The 20,923-nt window shown below is 43.9% G+C and overlaps 4 protein-coding genes across 12 annotated transcripts in view; 3 read left to right on the forward strand and 1 right to left on the reverse strand.

Moving 5' to 3' along the window:
- Window positions 1-19: 19 nt before the first annotated feature.
- Window positions 20-6,321, forward strand: UFD1 (ubiquitin recognition factor in ER associated degradation 1). 4 transcript variants are annotated; one of them, XM_015644366.3, is made up of 12 exons: window positions 20-177; window positions 431-563; window positions 1,272-1,304; window positions 1,664-1,785; window positions 2,096-2,226; window positions 2,632-2,704; window positions 3,197-3,265; window positions 3,796-3,861; window positions 4,151-4,198; window positions 4,556-4,644; window positions 5,030-5,111; window positions 5,517-6,321. In XM_015644366.3, exons 2-12 carry the CDS (start codon window positions 443-445, stop codon window positions 5,589-5,591), a joined length of 909 nt encoding a protein of 302 aa, XP_015499852.1. In that variant the 5' UTR covers window positions 20-177; window positions 431-442; the 3' UTR covers window positions 5,592-6,321. The 4 variants fall into 4 exon arrangements, with proteins under 4 accessions (XP_015499852.1, XP_015499851.1, XP_015499855.1 ...); XM_015644365.2 differs by lacking the exon at window positions 20-177 and adding an exon at window positions 199-291; XM_015644369.3 differs by lacking the exons at window positions 20-177; window positions 431-563 and adding an exon at window positions 583-734.
- Window positions 6,322-6,468: 147 nt separating this feature from the next.
- On the forward strand, window positions 6,469-7,589 carry C15H22orf39 (chromosome 15 C22orf39 homolog). The gene is made up of 3 exons (XM_015643439.3): window positions 6,469-6,573; window positions 6,652-6,819; window positions 7,413-7,589. The coding sequence occupies exons 1-3, from the start codon at window positions 6,547-6,549 to the stop codon at window positions 7,536-7,538; spliced, it is 321 nt and encodes a 106-aa protein (XP_015498925.1). The 5' UTR covers window positions 6,469-6,546; the 3' UTR covers window positions 7,539-7,589.
- Window positions 7,590-8,264: 675 nt separating this feature from the next.
- Window positions 8,265-10,958, reverse strand: MRPL40 (mitochondrial ribosomal protein L40). Its single transcript, XM_015643437.2, has 4 exons — window positions 10,870-10,958; window positions 10,244-10,327; window positions 9,074-9,229; window positions 8,265-8,721 (listed from the first exon to the last, which is right to left on the reverse strand). Exons 1-4 carry the CDS (start codon window positions 10,914-10,916, stop codon window positions 8,412-8,414), a joined length of 597 nt encoding a protein of 198 aa, XP_015498923.1. The 5' UTR covers window positions 10,917-10,958; the 3' UTR covers window positions 8,265-8,411.
- A 344-nt stretch (window positions 10,959-11,302) lies between these two features.
- LOC107211793 (protein HIRA) overlaps window positions 11,303-20,923 on the forward strand; it is a 32,038-nt gene continuing 22,417 nt past the window's right edge. For 2 of the 6 annotated variants that reach the window (XM_015644268.3, XM_015644269.3), the window contains exons 1-5: window positions 11,303-11,428; window positions 18,299-18,361; window positions 19,201-19,311; window positions 20,077-20,167; window positions 20,668-20,762. In XM_015644268.3, coding sequence (XP_015499754.1) covers window positions 11,392-11,428; window positions 18,299-18,361; window positions 19,201-19,311; window positions 20,077-20,167; window positions 20,668-20,762 — 397 coding nt within the window. In that variant the 5' untranslated portion in view covers window positions 11,303-11,391. The other 4 variants (XM_033518093.1, XM_015644266.3, XM_015644267.3 and 1 more) reach the window with 4 other exon arrangements.

Genomic DNA, 20,923 nt, shown 5'->3' on the forward strand with positions numbered 1-20,923 from the left:
GTTTGCTTTGCCACTAAAGCGAGCCCAGCGAAGGGGCAGCAGGGCGGTATCAACAGCCGGTGACCGAAGAGAAGCCGAGTGGGCAGAAGGGGCTCCCGGCGATGACCGTCTCAGAGGGCGCGAGGGCCGGTCTTCCGCCCTCACCCGCAATGGCCGCCCGCGAGGCCGCGCCGCTCGGTACGCTGGGAGGGGCGGGGACGTGGGTGGGGCCCGGCACAGCCCGTGAGGCGGACGAGCGGCCCCGGCCCGGCCCGGCCCGGCGGCCCCGAGGGAGCGCCCGCTGCCGCCATGGTGAGGCTGGGGGGCGGCCGGGGAGAGGCCGCGTCAGGGCGGCGACACTTCAGGAGCCCTCAGTGGGTGCTGTGATACTTTGTGTGCTGTGGATACTGATAGTTACGTTCTTCTCTGTGTGTTGTTTTTTCCTCTCTAGTTCTCTTTTAATATGTTTGACCACCCCATTCCCCGGGTGTTCCAGAACCGTTTTTCAACCCAGTACCGCTGCTTCTCGGTATCCATGCTTGCCGGACCTAATGACAGGTCAGATGTGGAGAAAGGCGGGAAGAGTATGTGCATGTTTTATTTTGACTAATAAACCTGTTGGAAGAGTGTTTGTGAATAGTGTCAAGTAAAGCAGCTTTTGCCCAAGACAGCAGGAACATTGAAAACACGGTGACAGAGTGCTGAGCACCCTGGGTGGGGCTTTGAGGAAGGGTCATCTTCCGCTGCATTACTCGGTAATTAAAAATGTTTACCAAGTGAGCCGGGCTTTATGAGCATTAGAAGGAGACAGTCTTCTTCTATAAAATTTCTTGTTACAGTCTTGTATCTAATGCGAGCCATGGAGGTTTATGATGAAGAAGTTTCTCCCCTCACCGTGTTGTACTTCATTTAATTTGTACAAAGAAAGGAATAGATTGGCAAAGTTAATTTTCAGGCTGTCAGACTAATGCTATGTTGTTTTGGGTTAGTATGGGTTGAAGAGCACCTGTGAGCCCAAACAAATAAAATTAGCTTGGAGAAAATTTTTCTTTAGTATTGTAAAACCTTGTCTTCTATTTTATTTTTCCCCGATTCTAATTCTTAAATCTCCACGTAGCAGGGATATTTGTCATGACTGATTCTACTGAAGTCTCAGTCTATAAATGAATGTGCTTTAGAATTTGCCTTTTTTTTAGAAAGATATTTTAGAGAAAAGAAAGATAAAATTGTGTGTTATGTACTCTCGTACAGATGTACTTTTCCTAATTTTACATTCTTGTTCATTTCTGCAGTAATTATGCCACCATCGGCTTTGGATCAACTCAGTAAGTGAATACTTTATTCTGGAATAACAACATTAGAAATAGGAGCAAATGTGTAGGCAAATACCATAGTATTTTAGTTACCTATTTAAGTCTTAAATAAATACTGTGACACTAATTAGTTTTAAAAATGTATTTTGAAGGTATTTTTTTTCTGTCAGAATTAATAAGGCTTGTCTGCTTTCAAGTACAAACATCTGAAGTGTATTTGTGTATCTGATTTTCTGTAGTTTTGAGTAGTTGGAATAATGGTGTGAGGGGAATCCTCTCCTGTAGTCTGGCCCATTCTCTTGGTGAGCTGAAGCTTCAAAAATGTGCTGGGGGATTTTAACAAAGAAAACTTTTCTCACCTTTCTCACCAGGCCGCCTTAATATTACTTACCCCATGCTGTTCAAGCTGACCAACAAAAACTCAGACCGAATGACACACTGTGGAGTGCTCGAGTTTGTGGCTGATGAGGGCATCTGTTACCTTCCACACTGGGTGAGTTGCCTCATGCTGGACTGTCAGAACCTGAAAAGTAGGATTAGCGAGTTGCCAAGTGTAATATTAAGGAGGTGGAATGTTTCCTGATAGTGCCTGTCTCTGCTGGTGACGTTCCTACAACAGCCTTCAGTTCTGGCTCAGGCTTCCCTCTGGAGGAGTTTAATTAAGCAAAGCTGACTGCTTTTAACCTGTACCTGTCTGTTCTTCCTGAAATTGAATATACACAAGAGCTGATATACACAGGAGAGAGACTTGAAAACTTCAGACACATTGATAGGGCTTTGTGTGTTTGTTTCTATTCTTGCAGATGATGCAGAATTTGCTGCTGGAAGAAGGAGGCCTGGTACAAGTGGAGAGTGTGAATCTGCAAGTTGCTACTTACTCAAAATTTCAGCCACAGAGTCCAGATTTTCTTGACATCACCAATCCCAAAGCTGTGTATCCTTCCTATTCAATTATGGAATAAGGTGGAAAAATTTTTCCTCCAAATTGGAATTATCAAACAGAGCTAGCCTTTCAGATGTGGCTCATACACTTCCAGTAGTACATGGCCACTGCTGCTCCTTCTGAAAACAAAGGGGATGGAGAGCTGATGTACAGAGATGTGGTCACCTGTTGGTACAAAGTGTGGTCTGAAGAACGAGTGTTTGCTTAAAATCCAGTGAGTTTTGAGTGTCCTTTTAAAGAACTTGTACATCCTAATATTTATTAAAATCCTGTCTGCAGTATTGATGACTTTAAAACCATGTTTGAGTAATTAAGGATAAGAGATCTACAGTATGGTAACTCTAAGGCTTTGATGTTTCACTGAAAACAAATATTTCATCTTAACATGCTCCCAAGACTGGAAAATGCATTGAGAAATTTTGCCTGTCTTACTACTGGGGATGTTATTGCCATCAACTACAATGAAAAGGTACAGTTGAGGGTTGTAGATGAAGTTCAGTTGTTGGATGTTGATACTAAAACAATCAACCCAGAGCTGTGCAGTGATTTGGACAAGTAATCCCTCATTACAGATTTCACAGATGCTTTTCTGTTGGAGGGAAAAAGGATCAGCTAAGTCTTTTTCTGAGCTGCTGTTTAAACTTTTTTTTGACTCACAAGAAAATAAATGTTTGTGCTGTTGAAGGTTTTACACGTCAAGGGAAAGAATTTATCCTAAATTCAAAATTAGTTTTAAAAAATGCAGATTAAAATACAGTAAGAGTGGAGCAAGGTACAGTAACAGGTTCTCTGGCTTCAAAGTTAAAAACTTTTGCTTTTAAGTTCTGTAGAGACCCTGCAGTATCTAGTCCTCAGCCTAAGGAGTACTTACTTTAGTTTCCTTCAAGCTGTCTGGAGGGAAAGGTTTAGATATGCTTTCCTTAAACATAATGCAATCTTAAAATATCTATGACTGTTTCAGATCTATGAGCTTCGGGTAATGGAGACCAAACCAGATAAGGCTGTGTCCATCATAGAATGTGATATGAATGTAAGTTAAAGCTGATGGGGAAAGTCTGCCCTAACTGTGTCCTCCCAAGAGGAGAGGGCACTTGTGCAGTGATAGCTCTGCACACCCAGCCCGGCTGATGCTGCCAGAAAAGTGCAATCCATGGGGTAGGGAAAATGACTCACTTGGGAGTACTCATGTGCCTTTGAAACCCCATTGTAATCCTGATTAGCACTTCAGGCACCATCAGGTGACTGCAGTGCCTAGAATTTTATGTTTAGCTTCAGCATGTTTTACCTGAGTTTTATTTAATAGCTCTGTCTTGACTCATATTCCAGTGATACTGTGGAGCTGTTTTACTGCTCTGTTTCCATTACATGCTAAGGCTCATTCCTAGGAGGCTTGGCCTTTTTTTAGGCCTGAGTTAAAATGTTTAACAAGCAAGCCTTAGTTCTTTTTAGATCAAATGTAGTGATAATAGTTAATGGAGTTTTGAGGAATAGTAGTATAAAGCTTATGATTTAAAGAAAAAATATTCATCATGGGTTTTTCCATGCTTTTTGTGTAAATAGGTGGATTTTGATGCTCCTTTGGGATACAAAGAACCAGAAAGAAGTGCACAACATGAAGAGACCACAGTAGGTTGAGCTTTTGTTCTTCCAAAATGCATTCCCTAGAAGTCAGCATTGATTGTGGGGGGAGCAGTGAGTGCCAACATATTTTTTTTTTTAAATTAAACAAGTTCTTAAGGGTAAATTTTACCAACCAGAAGCTATTGCATGTGTTGCTTTGGAGACTTGTTTACACACTGTTGTTTTGGGAAAGGGATTGTTCTGAAGTTTTGTTTGGTGAGAAATACTTGGAAGTGGTTTCAGGTCATGTACATGTCAGAACAGGAAGAAAATGAACTTGTTTTTCCCCTTGCAGGATGTAGAAGCAGACCACAGTGGGTATGTGAGTGACATAGGATTTCGTGTAAGTCCCCTATTTCTGCTGCTTTCTCAATGCTGAAAAATGGTGAGGGAAAGTTGTTCTGAACACCTGCAAAATATTAGTACCTGTTCTTAAGAGATGCTAATTTTTTATCTGGCAAGTGCCTGTGAATGTTTTGTGTGATCATAGCCAGGAACAGCAGGACTTGCTCTCTGCAAAGGGCAGATGGGAAGCTGAAACAGAACCCTACACCTATGAATCATCAGCTTATATGTATCAAAAAGAAGCATGCTGAATTAAATAACAAATAAAAATTGCTGTAAGATTTTTCAGAATATAATGTCCTTGTGCAGTGTGCTTTCAAATTCCAGGAGTTAAATTAAAACTCGTTATCCACAGGCATTCTCAGGATCTGGGAACAGATTGGATGGCAAGAAGAAAGGTGTGGAGCCCAGCCCCTCGCCAATTAAACCAGGAGACATCCGGAGGTATGTCAGCAAGTACATCAGCTGTCAGCAAGTGAAGGGTCAGTGTTTGAGCAGAGTTTTAGGTTTTTTTCCCTGCTTCTGCAATATAAACAAACTAATTTTGTCATGAGTTTGCCTGTAGGAAATAGTATTTCTTATCCACAGGCTAGTGGAAGCATGCCTGTGGCCAGGCTTCCACAATAACCCCAGTATGTGATTATTTACTTTTACAACCTGTGCGTACCTTCAGGAAATAATTCAGTGGTTTAACTCTAGAATTATTTAGAAATGAAAATGTGCAGTCAGTGTTGGTATTACACTGACAGTCACAGAATAGGTCTCTCTGTGTTCAGCTCAATGGTAGGTATAAAACTTACTTCATAGTATTTTTATGCTTCTTTTCCAGAGGAATTCCCAACTATGACTTCAAGATTGGTAGAATCACATTCATTAGGAATTCACGTCCACTGGTCAAGAAAGTAGAAGAGGTAAATAAAGTTGAATCCTCTCTAGCTTTGCACAGAATTAGAACTAAGATCCAAGTTTGTGGTCCCTCTCCCTTTCCCCTTGATTTTTTACAGCATGCTTCCACTAAAAAGTGGTAGTAGTTTAGAATGGTTTGAATTACATGAAGCACCCTCTGATGTCCTTGTTACTAATGGAAAAAGATTGGCTTGGTGTCAGTTTATTAAGCCAGTTGACTGAAAGGTCACCAAAGTGCTGCTATTTTATTTTCAGGAAGAATGTGGTTTTTATCTAGAGTAGGATATGAAATGTCTACAGTCAGTGGCTACTCTGATGGAGTATTCTTGCTAACAGTCATTCAGTGTTCATCACACACAAGCAGTGAGCAAAGAGGTAAAACCTTTTTCCCCCTCTTTCTTTTTTTCCAGGATGAATCTGGAAGCCGGTTTATTGCCTTTTCAGGAGAAGGCCAGTCCCTGCGCAAAAAAGGAAGAAAGCCCTAAGTTGTAGTACCTTCAGCTAGTTAAGGGGAAAATAAAATAACAGTTGAAGCATCTTGGATCTTAGTAATAGCAGTTGAGAGATCGTTTTGCAACACAGGAACACTTAAGGTGTTTTGGTTTCAGTTTCATATTTAGAGCTGGAGCTGTCAGACTGTCTTAATTTTCAGCTGAAAATTAAGTTCTGGGAATTTGGAAGAAGCTTTTTGTATGTGTTGTAAAGAGGGGAACGTAGATCTGTGATAAACCTGAGAAGCGAAACTAACAAGCTCTAGCTTACTAAGGGTCCGGTTCTTAGATTACATCCTCCCCTCATCTCCTGAGTGATGATGATCTCATGTCGCTCTGTGCTTGGTATTTTCCTCACTTTATATATATTTTGCCACAATTTCAGGTCAGCTTTTTGGTGTGGTGCAAATGAAGGGTGACTTTGGTGTTTGGGATTTTAGTGCAGGGAGTCTCTTTAAGCTTAGCTTCAGGTGTTGGGTTATTAATCATTCTAAGCAAACCTCCTGTAACTGCTTTTTATATTTATAATTAATAACATGCCTTTTAATAGTTCAGATACTATAACGTAGCGTAGCAATCTCTTGGCACGTGTAGGGAGAGGAGAGACACAGCTGCACTGCCCGGTGCCGCTTTGGAACGGTGCGAATGTATCCTGTGCGTGCGAGCGTACCCGGGTGCGATCCTGCGCTCTCCCCAGAGCCCGAGTAAAAGTTCCTGGATCCCATCTGCGTCCCTGTGTGCTGATTTCGGACAGAGCGAAGGGCGGGCGCTGCGGCCGTGCCCGCGCCTCCTCCGGCAGCGCGCGGCTGCTCGCGGGCTGCGCTGGTCACGTGCCGGCCGCCGCGCAGCCATTGGCTGCCGGGCACGGGGCCGGTTTGTGCCGCCCCTCGCCATTGGCTGCGGCCGCGGGTGCCGCCGTAAGCGCGGTGGCCATTGGCGGCGGCGCAGCATGGCGAGCGCGGAAGGCTCCTGGCGGGTGAGCGGGGAGCCGGGGCCGGGATCGGGATCGGGCGGGCGGCGGGACTCGGTTCAGCCCGGCCATGTCCGTCCGCAGCCGCCGCGGTCGTGCGAGGACTACTGGGGGGAGTGGAAGCATTGCCGCGGGCTGCGCCACGCTTTCCACCACTACTACGCGCACGGGGAGCTGCCGGATTGCGGCCGCTGGCGGGAGGACTACGAGGCCTGCCGCGCCTGGGAGAGGGACCGCGCCGCCGCCGCGCAGGTACCGACCCCGCTCCTGGTCCCGGCCTGCCCGGGGCTCTCCGGGCCGGGGCTGCTGGGGTTGGGGAGGGTTTGGAAAAGCAGGCGCCGGCTCGGAGCGGAGGTGGGTAGGATTGTCTTACAAACCCAGCGAAGGATCCAGGGAATATTTTTAATCTCCAGGTGTAAAACCTCTTGATTTGTGTTGCTCTGACATTTCCTTCCTAATAGGAAAAGCCGCTACGTTAGAGGGAAAAGGCATTCCCGGGGTGTCTAGAAATGCCGCTGGCTACAGCCCCGCGGACGCTGGAGGACACGAGCCCTGCAGCACAGGCTACTGTAACTCCTCCCTCCTGCCAGCCTGCACAGCTTCTGCGGGGAGGGTTCCACAGCACTGCGAGTTTCCTTCGTAACTCAGGAGCCAGAGGCAAAATAGAAATATGACTTGGTTAAAAACTTATGTTCTGGCTTACTTAGATAATATTTAGCACTTCTGCTTAAGCATGATAAACTTTTATTTCTTCTTTTATCTCAAGTATTCACAGCAGGAAATCAGCTCTGTATGACTGGACCATCCAACGCCATTATGGTAATATTATTTTTCCTGTATTTCAGGAAGCTTTGTGCAAGAGTGAAAGAGCTCGAGTAATGGAAAAACAGAAATATGCTCCAGTGTGGAAGCTCAGGAAGAGCCCACCACCTGACTGGTATCTACCACTTGACCATGACAAATCAAACTAACAAAACTGTTTTCTGTGTTTGGTCAGTAACATAATACACAATTCAGAATTATGCTGGCTTTTTTTTTTTTTTTTTCCCCACATCATGTTGGAGTTCTACAACTGTAGCCCTGCCCTGCAATACTTTAACACTCATTTAAAAATACTGAAATTTTATTTAAACACAGAGTACTTTTAAAGATAGGTTTGAGGTGCTTAATTTGATTGTGGTCTTTGACTGCTGTCTTATACTTTAGGATTTCATCTCAGCAGGCACCTTCTAAATTACTGCATACATGCCCCACCTCTGAGGGCCTTTGCCCTACCAGCTGGCATTGAGCACTTTTGGAACAAAGTATCCAGCCCAAGCCTCCCAGATGGGGAAAAAAAACCCAACCTGGGACTCTTCCTTGCCAGCTCAGGACAATCCCAAACACTGGCATTTAAAAGACATTTCCCAGAATCAGGATAGTGGTGGTTGAAGAGTTTCTCGCCTGGGAGCTGCGCACCCTGAAACTGCCCCTTTGTTGAACTGTTCAAGCGGTGGTGAGTGTTGTGGCAGTATTCAAAACTACTAAAAAATAAAGGTTTAAACAAATGGAGAGAGAGATCTGGTTTGTATCAGGGCAAACCCACAGAAACTTAGTTACAACAGTTACATGGCAATAAAAGAAAATAAAAAAAATTTGCCTTGCTACTATGTAGCATCATGTAGCTTTGCTAGATGTGTTATTATCTGAATAGCCACTAAAACACAGAGGTTCTTCATTTATTTTTTTACAGTCACATCTTGCAGTGTTGTAACCTGCAGGAAGAATTGTTTGTTCTTATTCCAATCTTTCTTTCTTCAAGTTGGCTGAGCACCTCCTTGGCAACTGGAGCAGGAGCTCCTCCATCACTGCGTGTACACCTTGGTGATGTCAATGCACTTTCCTTCGGGTGGATCATAGCCAGGAAGGGGAGGGGTGTAACGGGGTCCCTCCCTCTCGAAGGGGAAAAGGCCCTCATCCCTCCGGATTGCTGCCTCATACAGCTCCTCGGATTCCAGGCGCAATTCCTTCAGCGCCTCTTGCTGAGATTCTACGAGGGCCTTAATTGCTTTCTTTTCTGCCTCATCTTGTTTCTGCTTAAACAAACACCACTTCTTCAAAAGCAAAACTCTTCTTTCAGTCTCTTCAGGAGAGAGAGTGGGAAGACTCCGCACCCTGGTGAAGAGAAGGATAACACTGTAATAGAGGAATAGCCTGACTCCAAAGACCAAACTAACAAAAATAAAATTAAACAAAAAATCTCACCACCCGTCAAAAAAACCCCACCAAACCCAGAGAATACACTGAATTCACTAATAATTTAGTCAGTCTATGAGGTTCTCCAGTCAGTCTAACAGGAAATGCACTGGTTTTCATTATTCTTAGCAAGAGCAAGTAATATTTCCTTTCCATACTTTTGTCCTGATGGAAGTGGATAACATTTTGTACCAAGGCTGACACTATGTTGCAGTTATGTAGAGAAAGAAATCCACTGTGAGAGCAGGTGCATGGTGAAAGACCTACTAACCTGTTGCTCTCTGAGTACTTAAGTGGTGTTATAAAATCCTCAATTGGAATCAGTTCTGGGGCAGCTTTTTCCAACTTTTTAAGCTTTTTCTTCATACGCTCCTTCTGTGCTTGCTCTTTCTTCACATCCACTTTCTTTTTCTTCTTTGGTTGTGCTCTACAAGGGAAATAGTAAATGAAAGAAGATATTTTGTCCTTTAATTCAACACCAGCAGCTTTCTCTTCCATTGTTTAATTTGGTCCCTGACAAAAGTTCCAGCCATTAGCTTTATTCAAGTAATGTAATTTCCAGGAGCCAGTGACTTGTCTGCTGAGATTTTTCTGCAGAGAACTGCCTGGGAAAAGCAATTTTGTGCCAAACATCAGAATGACCTAAGAAAGTTCCACAAAAATTGAATTAGAATTGTTTTAACTGGCTCAGAGTGCAGCACAGCAGGTTTATCATACAAGTGGCTTGTGTTGGAAAGGACCTTGAACCTCATGTAGTTCTATTCCCCTGCCATCGGCAGGAAACCTTTCAGTAGACCAGGTTACTCCAAGCCCCAACCAGCCTGGCCTTGAACAATTACTCCAGTTGTTTCACATTAAAGAAGACTGCAAGTAGTTTTATGCATGCTTCTAAAATTTCTGCATTTGGAGCAAAGTTCAGGTTGTAGATGTTACTTCTCCATGCAGATCCGAGATACTATTGCACACTCCACAAACACAAACTGACGCTCATTCCTGCCTGGCAGACTGAAAAATCAACATTTATAGTGTGAAACAGTCCCTCTCCAACAGTACCTAAGAGCTGCCTGGGTATTTTAAATCAAACTGCATCAAAACAAAACCAGACACTGATTTGTGGCACAGACATACACATGGGCTGCCTCTGCCTTCACAACAAAGCATTTCTGGTCCAGCCAGGCTTTCATTGGTGCTTCCCAGCAGGGAATTCTGGAGCACTGCATAAATCCCAACATTTCCAGCTGTGTTGTGGTTGTGCTACCCGCAAGCACAAAGTCATAACTATCACCTCTGCACTCTCCACAGGAGGCCAACAGTTCCTAACTGCTTTGGCATATAGAGACTTAAACATGTACAGTTAAAGGTTAAATTTGGACTTGGGAAAATTTGTGTTCCCCCAATGCATAAGAACACTTCTGTGTGACTCCAAGAAAGCTGCACTCACCTCACAGGGATGGATGTCCTGAACTCCAGCAATGAACTCTGCCAGTGACTCTCTCGGAGCAGGACTATTTGGGGCAGCCAGGAGCTGCAGGAGGAAAAGTAACACAACACATGAGGAGAAACTGACTGATGTCATTGATTCTGCACAAGAGCTATTTGTTATTCCTATTTTACAGTGATGAGTTTTGAACCATTTTCGGCCACTTCATTCATGGCAGGATATATGATTGCCCAGAGATGGCCTCAAGAGCTAGGTGATCTAAGTAACTGATCCCAAATATGGACTGCTCGATGTGAGCCCACAGATACCGGGGGGTGAAACAGATCCACTTTTTGGATAGGTTACAGCAGTTTTATTTTTAAGCTCTGACAATGACCCCTTTGAGGAGCTGCTATGTGAGAGGTCAGACCACTGCCGTTCAGATTAGGAGAACGATGCCGACTGTCGTATCTCGGCAGCTGTCACGGGAGGACGAACCGACCTAGGTGCCAAGGCACCGACTTCTCCAGATGCGGGGTCCCAGCGCGGGCCCAGCCCCCCGCAAGAGCCCGGGCGGGGCCCGCGGCTAAGAGGCGCTTCCCGGGCTCCCTCCCCGCGGTCCTGGGGCAGAGCAGCCCCAGCCCTACCTGAGCCGGGCCCCGCGGAGCCCCCGCGCCGCCGCCGCCGCCCACATGGCCCCGCGCTGCGCCGAGCCCCCGCCGGCCGCACTCCGACCCCGCGTCCCCCGTTCCGGCGCACGAACGTTCCGGCGGGCGCCCTACACGGAGCTCCCGCCCCGCCGGCACCGGCCCGCTCCGCCCGGCAGGGGGCGCCCGCCCGCGCTGTGGGGGGGCGGCGCCTGGCGGGGGAACGGCGGGGTCGGGGCGCTGTTTCCCGCCGGGCCGGTTTGGCGGTTGCCAGGCGCCGAGTTCCGGCGGTGCCGGATCGCCGGCGGCGCCGGGCGGGGGATGCGGCGGGGCGGCGGCGGCACCGGGACATGGAGCGGCGCTGAGGCGGCTCGGGCCGGCCGGGGGCGCGGGCACTGCGGCGCCGGGCGCGGGCCCATGGTGGCCGGCGGCCGCTGAGCGCCGCGGCCGCGGAGGCAGCCCGGGCGGAGCCGCCCTGGGGTCCCGAGGGCGGAGGCCGGCGGGGGCCCCGGGCGGGGAACAATGAAGCTGCTGAAGCCGACCTGGGTCAACCACAATGGTGAGGGCCGGCCGGGCAGCAGGTGCCGCGGGCCGGCCGGGCAGCAGGTGCCGCGGTCCGGCCGGGCAGGTGCGGCGGGGGAACGGGCGTGCGGCACTCGCGGGGGGCGCGGGGCGGGCGGAGCCTTGGGCCGCTGCCGGGCGCTCCCGGGGCGGCCGCGGGTGCCGGAGCTCCACCGCTCCGGGAGCGGCGGCTGCGGGCGGCGGCAGCGGCAGCAACAAGTCCGCACCCCCGCTGTCCCGGCGGACGGGAGCGGAGCCCGGTGTCGGGAGCTGGGCGGGTTCCCGAGGGCGGCGTGGGGAGAGCTCGTCCTCAGGACGGGGCCGTGCGGCGGCAGCCCCTGGAACCCGGCCCGCCTGGCACGGCGTGTTCGCTGGGGACAGCCGGGCACCGCCGTGCCCGGGCTCTGCAGGGAGGGCTGCAGGCTCTGAGGGAGCGCTGAGCTGCTTCCGCCGGCCGGGCACGGCCGCTGGGCCGCTTCGTGCTTGAGAAAGTGCAGAGGGATGGTTTAAATCGAGTGTGGCCTGTGCAGAGGAGAGGAGTTTTGTGCTGATCCCGAGGTCCCTTCCGGACGAGTGTCCAGGCAGGATGAGTGTGTGTCCAGTGCACTGCGCTGACCACCCGGGTCTCACATTGCTGACACAAGTGCACTGTTAAAGGTCCTCAAATGCGTTAAGCTGTGCTGTCGTTCTCCATGGAGGGAAAAGTTTTTTCCAATACTACTTTCAAAGCAACTCCCTGAATTTATGTAGCATCCTGTCTGCCAGTCCTCTGGTGATGTTGAAGAGATATGTGAACTAAAACAGCTTAGAGTGAAGTGTCGGTAATTGACAGAAGGCTCTGTACTTTCCTTATGTGGCAAATACATGATGGCACCAGTGTTTATGTCATATTTACCCTGCTTAGGATGAATTTCCAGATTAATACCTCTACTGTTCCTGGTGAAGCAGTGAGAAGAAACCTAACACAAAGAGCTCACTTCTGTTTATGCAAGTTTTACCCTCAGATTCATGGGTACAGCTTTATTTCAAGTGCAAATTTTATACTCTGTCAATGTGTAAATGTCATTAGCTGGGCTCATGTAGCTGATTGGTATCTAGAATAAAGCTAACACCAGGTTATTCAAGCTGGAAAAGCATGCTTTGAGTTAAAAACCACAGGTACAACTTTACAGATGCTTTTCTGCATGTGTTGTATTCTTTGTGTTCATGCTGCAGATTTTGTTAACAACTTAAGTCTCAAGTTGCCATTCATGTGCATCTTTACTTGGCCTGCTCTCCAGAGACTCTATAGGCAGCAGATGGACTCAACCTTGTAAACAAAAGTTGTAGTGAACTGAAAAAAATGTGGAAGTGCTCTATTTGAGATGTTTTTTTACATTTCTGCTTTGTTACTGTAAACAAATGTAGCATTTACATCTTAATCTCTGGCTGCCTGTGGTCAGGCTGTCCCGTGCCTCTGTGTATCTTCAGTGGGAGCACAGGAGCAGCTGAATAAAAACTTTCAGCCTAAGTCCTTGGAGATCACAGAGATTAGATCTGTAACTTGGTATGGGTATGTATTTGAAATCTGTAGCAATTTAGAACACATCCAACCATCTGCAGCAATTTAGAACACAGGCTTCAGCCAAACAGGGCTTCATTTATAGAGCCCTGTGATAATGGATAATGCACTGCACAGGGCCTTGATAGTCCTGAATTTTACTCCCATTTCTGCCCCTGACCTCTTGGGATGAGTTTGGCCAAGGCACTTCGTCATAATTTTGCCACCTCCAAAATAGACATTTACCAGCAGCTCCATTTGTGAGGTGCTGTCAGGGCTGAAAAGGTGTGCAGGACTGTGTGACAATCACACATTCCTGTCCTAGGGGCAGGGAGTGCAGGATAAAAACCGGTGAGTTTAGTCAGCCTCCTCTAATGTACCTGGGTTCTGGATCCTCCAGGCATTGCTGCATGTGAGGAGTCTCCATCACTCCTAATGGGGCTCCCTCTTGGCTCTGAAACTTCTCCAGAAACAGAGTGAAGAGAATTTACACTGTGTGTGCTGGAGACTCTGTGATAATTCTTATTCCTTGGATTTCTGCACAGGCACACGGGGCTGCCTCACTGTCTTCATTAGTGAGTGAGTCCTGATAGCAGGGCTGGCTCTTTTACACACCAGATCCAGCTGCTGTCATTTCAGCCTTTTCCTCTTCCCACTCAGTTTTGGGAGTTTTGTTTTACTGAATGGACTAGAATGATGCTTCCAGGCATACATTCTCCAGGAGATAATAGGCACTAGAAGTGAGTGTTGTAGCCAGGAAATCCAGCACACCTGGGAATTGTGTGCTGCACAGCCGAGGTGCCACGCACTTATGGTAAAAGCAGTTCAGCATATTTCTCTCCAAGTTTTTGCAATGGAGTTCTTAATGTCGCTTTTTCTGAGTGCTTATTGGAATTATTTTTTGCTCAGATGCATTTTCTATAAGCTTTTCATGCACTTAATGTGGGTTTATTAAATTTTACATTAAATTTTCATTATTATTGTGTTCTTCTCTTCCATGTGCCTTTAACTTAGAGCAAGGAAGAATATTCAAAAGTGCAGTCTAATGGTGGGGGCAGGAACAGATGACTGTAAGATACAAGAGGTGTGATTGGCTTCTCCTTCCCAGTCTTGCATTCAGTGCCTCTGTAGACATGCATCATGCACCCAGCAGCTGCCTGTACATACTCATCACTCAGGGTTTTGAGAGCCCAGGTGCTTGAAGACAACTCATGCAGGCAAACACTGATCCCTGTGGGAAAGGAAGTCCCTTGCTGTTCCAAGAAACCCTTGCAAGCCCCAAGGTGCTGCTCATGTATAACAGCTTGTGGAAACTGGAGCCTGCTGTTGTTTAAATATAGGCATGGAGTTTATCTCTCCAAGCTGTAATGGTGGAATGTAAATATTTGACTTGATTTGTGAGTCACATTGACTCTTATATATTAGGTGGGCTGGAAGCAAATTGAATAGAAATTCACTCATTTTGAGGTAGAAATTCACCTAAAACTGTTTTTACATTTCATTGACTATTGTATAAAGTTAAATAACAAACAAAATTTTAAAATAGCTTTTATTCTTCACTGGTGTACTTTTTTTTAAAAGACAAAAGTTGGGTTTTCTTACTTAGGTCTTTTTGTTCCAAGCTTGGTTCATTATCAGTATTTCTTTAAGTACATAATGTATATTTGGGTTCTTTAAACAAATAAGCCCACAGGACATCTGGTATATCATAAGGTGTTCTGTATTTAATGAACCTGGTTTGCCTCCTCCTGCAATGTGATTCTGGGAGCTTCAATAATTTAAGCTTATCTTCTTTTAGAAATTATTTCAAGAGGTCAGAATGTCTTAAAACACATTGTGTTAGATTTTAGTGTTGCTGTTTAAATATCACAGTTTGTTTTGGTTCATTTTTACTGCTGGGAAACTGAACACATCTCCAATTAGAAACATGGGAAAGCTTCAGTTGCTTTGAAGCAGGGACCTTGTGCCTTTTGGTGTTTTTCAGAGGAACTAGCAACATAATCTGATAAAGACATGAACCCAGGGAAGAAGGTGATTGCTATCAAATAATGGCTCCTTCTTCATTATTTTGAGAAACTGAAGGAAGTGAAGAAAATCCCAGTATCTGTGCTCAATTTGTAAACCCCAAATAGTATGGAACAAGTCTCATAGTTGTGGCCTGTTACAGTTATCTGGCACTGTAGATGGCATTCTCTTGATTGTGGTACCCTGGAGGAAAGAGCACCCTGGCAATGACTTTGTCGTGCTGAATTTCTGTCCTGTGATCACTTCATCTGCTCATTTTGGGTTTTGTTTTTGTTGTTCTTTTTTTTTTTTAATTAGTAATTGGACATTAAGTACTGGGCAGATCATTGTGTATCATCAGTTACCTGTGGAATAAGATCCCTTCCTGGATCACAGTTGAGCCATGTAGGAAACATGTCCAGCACTTCATTTATTACTGCTGCCTTTCCGGAGTGCAAAGTCCATACCCTCTTTAAACTTCACAGATAAAATAATGCCCTGTGACCTGGCAACTTTAACTGAGGTCTGAGTTTTCAGGATTATAACCATTTATGAAAATCTGCTCAGTGCTTATTTGATTGAACTCCAAATTTATGGTAGGAAAAACCTAAAAAATAAAATTTTATTCTGCAATATAAATATATGGAGAGTTTATGTTTGAACCCATGGCCTTCAATGCCAGTTCCCATTCATGTCACAAAACAGAGGAGAACTGAAAGTGGCTTGGAGTGACCAGAATGATGAGAAGTATGAGACACCCTTTGTACAAATGAGTAGAGTAAGGACTATTTAGGCAAGGAGTGGGATCATTGGGCTGGGAATGTGATGAACACAGTTGTGAGTGGTGGAAAAGGGATCAGTGTTGAGTGATTTTCGTTCACTGCCCTTCTGTACAAGGATTAATTGCATTAAAGTAGCAAATAGCTGGTGCAGATCCATGGAGTAGGAGGTTCCTCACAGAGTTTGTGGCTGAACCGTGAATCTCTTTCTGTAGGGGATGTTGAAGGTAATTATGGATCTGAGAAATGGCTGCTTGAATTTATAGAAGAAAGTCCATTGAGGGCCCCTGATTCAAGAAGTCAGAACTGTAATTTCTTTGAAGTTGGAAGATTATTTTAGGAAGAAACATTGTGTGTTTACCATTGTACAGATCCCTAGGGACTTATCTAGAGCTGGTTTCTGAACACAGACTACTGGGCTTGATGGCCATTTTCCTTGGTGTGGCTAATTTTAAGCTTTTATGATGAATTTGTAGACTAGTTACCTCTGGCTCTCTAAGCAAAGTAATTTGCTGAGTTTTTTCAACCCCGTATGTGGATCTGTGAAAAATCTTTGCCCAGGAGAAGGGAAAGAGCTGATGTTACTGCTTCTGTAGAACTGTGCTCTTAATGCAGAAATTGGAGAGGCTGTGGTAGTTTGTAACATGTAGTAAAGGAAAATTATATCATGTCAGTAATTTTTGCAAAACAGTGGGTGCAATGACAACTTTTTGGAATGTGCAGTGTATTTGCTTTGCCTGAATAGTAATGGTAGAGGTGGCTAAGTTCTTTCTGATTTGCTGGGAAAGTTTTCTCTTGGTGTGAATGATACAGAGACAAAATGAGCCAGGTTCTTGGAATTCAAAGGTCTTTGATAGCTGGCTTCCTATGCTTCCCAGCACATCTAATGGCAAATACCAGAGTATATGAGCTCTTCTTGCCCAAGACTTGATGCAGATTGAAAAGGTCACCTCTTCCATCTCTAAGGTCTCCAGAGTGGCCTTTTCAGTAACTTTCAGTGGGCTCAACTATTTCAAGTGATGCACTGATGCACAAAAATAAATGTTTGTTTCTTGTTTGTGCTTCTCTAAATATTCAGCTTAACCCTGAATGTTGCATTTGAGTTAATAGAATAAAAGCGAGACTCAGGCACAACAAGCTGAAGTAAAACCACAGCTCATGTGTGTCTCAGCTCATGTGTGCTATGTGGTCTGAAGGACTTGGAAGGAATGTAAGTTGAGTGCCATCTTTCTGTGCTTAAGGTCTTTGCTTGGCTGCCTGTAAAAATTTTAAGAGAAATCACATGTCAGAGTTGCAATATAAATCCAAATAAAATAAACATTAAAACAAATCAACATAAAGGATACAAAAGTCGAAATGGAGCTGAATGTGTATCCCTCAAATAGTAAGAAATAGTGGGTATTTGGATGAGGATTTTATTAGTTTGGTGTCAAGGTTTCAGTTGCTACAGTTAGACATAAAATGTGCTGTTAGATAAGATCTCCAGGTTTTATCATTTATGTCTTAACATCTCATGAAGATACAGCACAAGATTGACACTCATGGGAAGTTTATCAAGCAGTCTTGGTGTGTGGGTACTGGTACTTCTGGATGTTTGATAAATTGCCTTATTTTATAGTGGCATATATGTGATCTTGCTTGCAGAGACATTCCAGTTTGAAAAGATTAGAAGTGCTGCCAGAAATTCTTTGGATGTGGAAATCGCATGCATGTTCTTTCAAATAATCCTTAGTGGTAGCTCTTTGAGCATCTCTGAAAGGCAGGAAGCTTGCTGCTCCCCTCTTCCTTTTCCTCTGCAAAGGTTAAAACAACTGTGAACATAGAGAGTGAATATGAGCCAGTGGTTGGAGAAGAACAGGTTGGAAATGAGGGCTTTCTGGTTTCCAAAGCTGTTCCCCAGCTGTGGTATTTGTTACAGAGTTTACATTCTAGTAAAATTAGCTTTCTTCTGAAAGATGTAGCATATGGAGAATTGAAGGATTTAAGAGTAATGCTGTTGTTGGTTAGTCCTCCTCTTTCTATATGGAAGCCATAATATCAAAATTAGTTTTTGGATAGAAGAGTTTCATTAAGAGAATTGAAATTTGAGATAGGTAATTGCGTGACCAACAGATCCAGCTTGAAACTGGGAAAGATTTTTAAAAAACAGAAGCCCAGACAAGACTTGCTTCAGGTCATCAGCTAATAAATGTAGAAACCTTGAAGAAATTCCATACTCAAATACCGTTTTGCCTTGTTGGCACTTGCTTTGTGGTATTACTTTGCTTTGAGGTATTTGGCATATCCTGCTGGATTAAGTGTCCCTGGTTATTGCTGCTTTTTGTGGCATGATAACTTCATATAACATCATATAGGCTTTTAATAGGCTGCCATTTCTGTCAGCAAGCTGCTCTCAGCTCTTGTAGTCAGCTGTAATTCTTACAACTCGAGCCTTTAGAAGAAGAAAGTCACTTGCCAGCCAGAAGAGTTATGGTGGTTACGGCATTACTGCATTCCCTTGAATATAAAATAATTCAGTATGTTGCTGCTTGTTCTCTAATTCCAGGAAAGCCAATATTTTCAGTGGACATTCACCCAGATGGGACCAAGTTTGCAACAGGAGGACAAGGTAAGTCTGTGTACTGATAGAAAACAGAATTTTGGGTAATGATGATAATAATAATAATAATAATAATAATAATAATAATAATAATAATAATAATAATAATAATAATAATAATAATAATCTTGTGCCTTCACAGGACTTGAATTGGTTTGACCCTTTTAAAAAAAATCACTTTTATCTCTAAGAAACAGATAATTATGTAAGCTATTTAATGTATTGAGAAGTGCTGCTGCTCCTGCAGAAGGCAGAGTTACATGTTCTGACATCTTCATCCCCTTGGACAGCATTGAGATAGTAGCTGCTATCAGTGATTGAATTGTGGCCATACAGGCCAAATTTCCTTTGAATTTGAAGAGGAACTGGATGTGCAGTTGAGCTTTTTCAGTTGCTAAATAGTAGAACTATTGGGACAGAAAAATCCAATTATATAAATAGAAAAGCTTAAGAAATATATGCAAAAATATAATTTAGATCACAGTAGTGAATAATTTTATGTTGGCTACAATAATTGAAATTTAGTATTTGAATATGTATCTTTTCTCTATGAAAATACAATTTTATTACAAGTAGTTGTCTTTACTGTTGGTATCAGTTATGTACAGCATGACTTTTGTACAAGGGTATATAAATTTATTTTTAATAGCTTCAAAAATAAAGCACTTCTGAATTGGTCTAATTATATCAATTCTGATTATATCAAATCTGATTACATCTGTAATCAGATGTTTCCAAAGTCCCCAGTGCAGTAATGCCTACATTTTCACATCTGTTCTGGAACTGAGATTATTTTGAAAAGCCTTTTTGAATGTATTTAGAAGGGGGTGCTTTTTGGTCTCTTACAGGTCAGGATTCTGGCAAAGTTGTGATCTGGAATATGGCTCCAGTCCTGAAAGAGGAAGATGAAAAGAATGAAAATATCCCCAAGATGCTTTGTCAGATGGACAATCACTTAGGTAACAAAGTTGGTTGGTTGGGTTTTTTCGTTACTATTGGTAGTTTGCCAAAGCTTAAACTTACATGTCTGTAATTGCAAAAATCAATAAAACACAGCAGAGTGGTCTCATACTTTGGCTGTATACTTTTCAAGATATTCAGCAGAAAATGTTAAAATGTGAGGAAATGTGCAGAGGACTATAAATACCTTTGGAAAACTTCCCCCATAAGCTTTTTTCAGCTGTGGACATAAGGTACTTGATAATGCACATCCTGAGAAATTGGGGAGCTCTGAGGGAAAGGACAGGAGAAGAAGTGTAAAAAATGTATCATCTTCAGTATATTGGTTATAGTTACAAATTACTACACTTATTACATTATAAATCATTGCATTTGGAATTAGTAGGGTCACCTGACAAGCTGTCCCTTCTTTTCTTCAAAATATACCTTTCCTTCTTTGCCCTCTTAATCCCTCTTTATTTACCAGAGTAAGTTTCCTTCATTAGAGGAACATTAATCTTTTTTCCTTCAAGCCTCTTTTGGTGAAGCTCTTTTAGATAAGAAATAGTTTTTTTTAAGTAAGAAATTCCTGAACTGCTACTGAAAGATAAGTACCAATTCATTTATCTAAAGCAGACAGAGTAACTGCTTTGAGTGGAGAAAGCCCACTTAAATCCTAAATGTCTCCTGTCAAGTTTTGCTTATTTGTATTATAAATGCTGTCTGCAGTCCAGAACCACTTATTCACATATTTCATCTTGCAAACTTTCTTTTCTACGTTTCAGCTTGTGTGAACTGTGTGCGATGGTCAAACAATGGAGTTTACTTGGCTTCGGGGGGAGATGACAAGTTGATTATGGTGTGGAAACGAGCTGCGTAAGCATGTTTCTTCCTTGAGCTTCCCATTTCATTTCAAGTCGGTTACTCTGTGACATCTCAGTGCTTCCTCCCTGTGCTGGCCTTTGGTAAGCTCAGTGCTCCACCTGGTGTGTAAGGAGCCAAAAGCTGGGACACCAAAGCGCTGGTGTTGGAGATGTGGCCTGCTGTCCTTTGGGCTGGAGGGTGTCTGCCTGGGCAGTCTCTCTCCTCTGGAGGAGCTGAGACATTTTCTTCTGTCCTTGAAGAAAGCTTCCTGGTGAGATTTGCAAAGTCACCTTAAATGTTACCATTTTAGGCTATCTACAGAAATTCTACATTTTACTGAAACTCATTTTTTTACAACTGGAATTGTTCTTTCTAAAAAATATGCTTTTTTTCCCTTCTGGATTGTAGGAATAACTGACTATAAAATAGAAGTGTACTGTGCAGCTGGTTTTCTTTAAAAAAAGTGAGGAGCTTGTGGTGGTTCTTTTTATAACTGTTCCTATTTTAATTAGGTACATTGGACCTAGCACTGTGTTTGGTTCTAGTAGCAAACTTACTAATGTTGAGCAGTGGAGGTGTGTGTCCATTCTCAGGAGCCATTCAGGGGGTAAGTTTGAAGGCGTTGAATGAACATAATTTGCATATATTTTGAAAAAAATTGCATTTCAGCATCATGTTTTCTTGTTTGAAATATATCTATTTGGTGACAAGTTGGTAATTAATTTTAAGAGCAACAGTGAAAATATAAAAAGTATCATTTTTAATGAA

This window comes from Parus major, chromosome 15, assembly GCF_001522545.3.
Source record: "Parus major isolate Abel chromosome 15, Parus_major1.1, whole genome shotgun sequence".
In the NCBI taxonomy this organism is placed as follows: domain Eukaryota; kingdom Metazoa; phylum Chordata; class Aves; order Passeriformes; family Paridae; genus Parus; species Parus major.

Bases quoted from the DNA above. Each gene is read 5' to 3' on its own strand.
- UFD1 (XM_015644365.2), top strand. The intron at 1,786-2,095 runs GTGAGTTGCCTC...CTATTCTTGCAG, and splicing joins TCTGTTACCTTCCACACTGG to ATGATGCAGAATTTGCTGCT. The intron at 2,227-2,631 runs GTATCCTTCCTA...CATGCTCCCAAG, and splicing joins ATCACCAATCCCAAAGCTGT to ACTGGAAAATGCATTGAGAA.
- C15H22orf39 (XM_015643439.3), top strand. From the start codon at position 6,547: ATGGCGAGCGCGGAAGGCTCCTGGCGG. The intron at 6,574-6,651 runs GTGAGCGGGGAG...GTCCGTCCGCAG, and splicing joins GCGCGGAAGGCTCCTGGCGG to CCGCCGCGGTCGTGCGAGGA. The intron at 6,820-7,412 runs GTACCGACCCCG...CCTGTATTTCAG, and splicing joins ACCGCGCCGCCGCCGCGCAG to GAAGCTTTGTGCAAGAGTGA.
- MRPL40 (XM_015643437.2), bottom strand. From the start codon at position 10,916: ATGTGGGCGGCGGCGGCGGCGCGGGGGCTCCGCGGGGCCCGGCTCAG. The intron at 10,328-10,869 runs GTAGGGCTGGGG...TTCCTCCTGCAG, and splicing joins CTCCGCGGGGCCCGGCTCAG to CTCCTGGCTGCCCCAAATAG. The intron at 9,230-10,243 runs GTGAGTGCAGCT...TTTCCCTTGTAG, and splicing joins AGGACATCCATCCCTGTGAG to AGCACAACCAAAGAAGAAAA.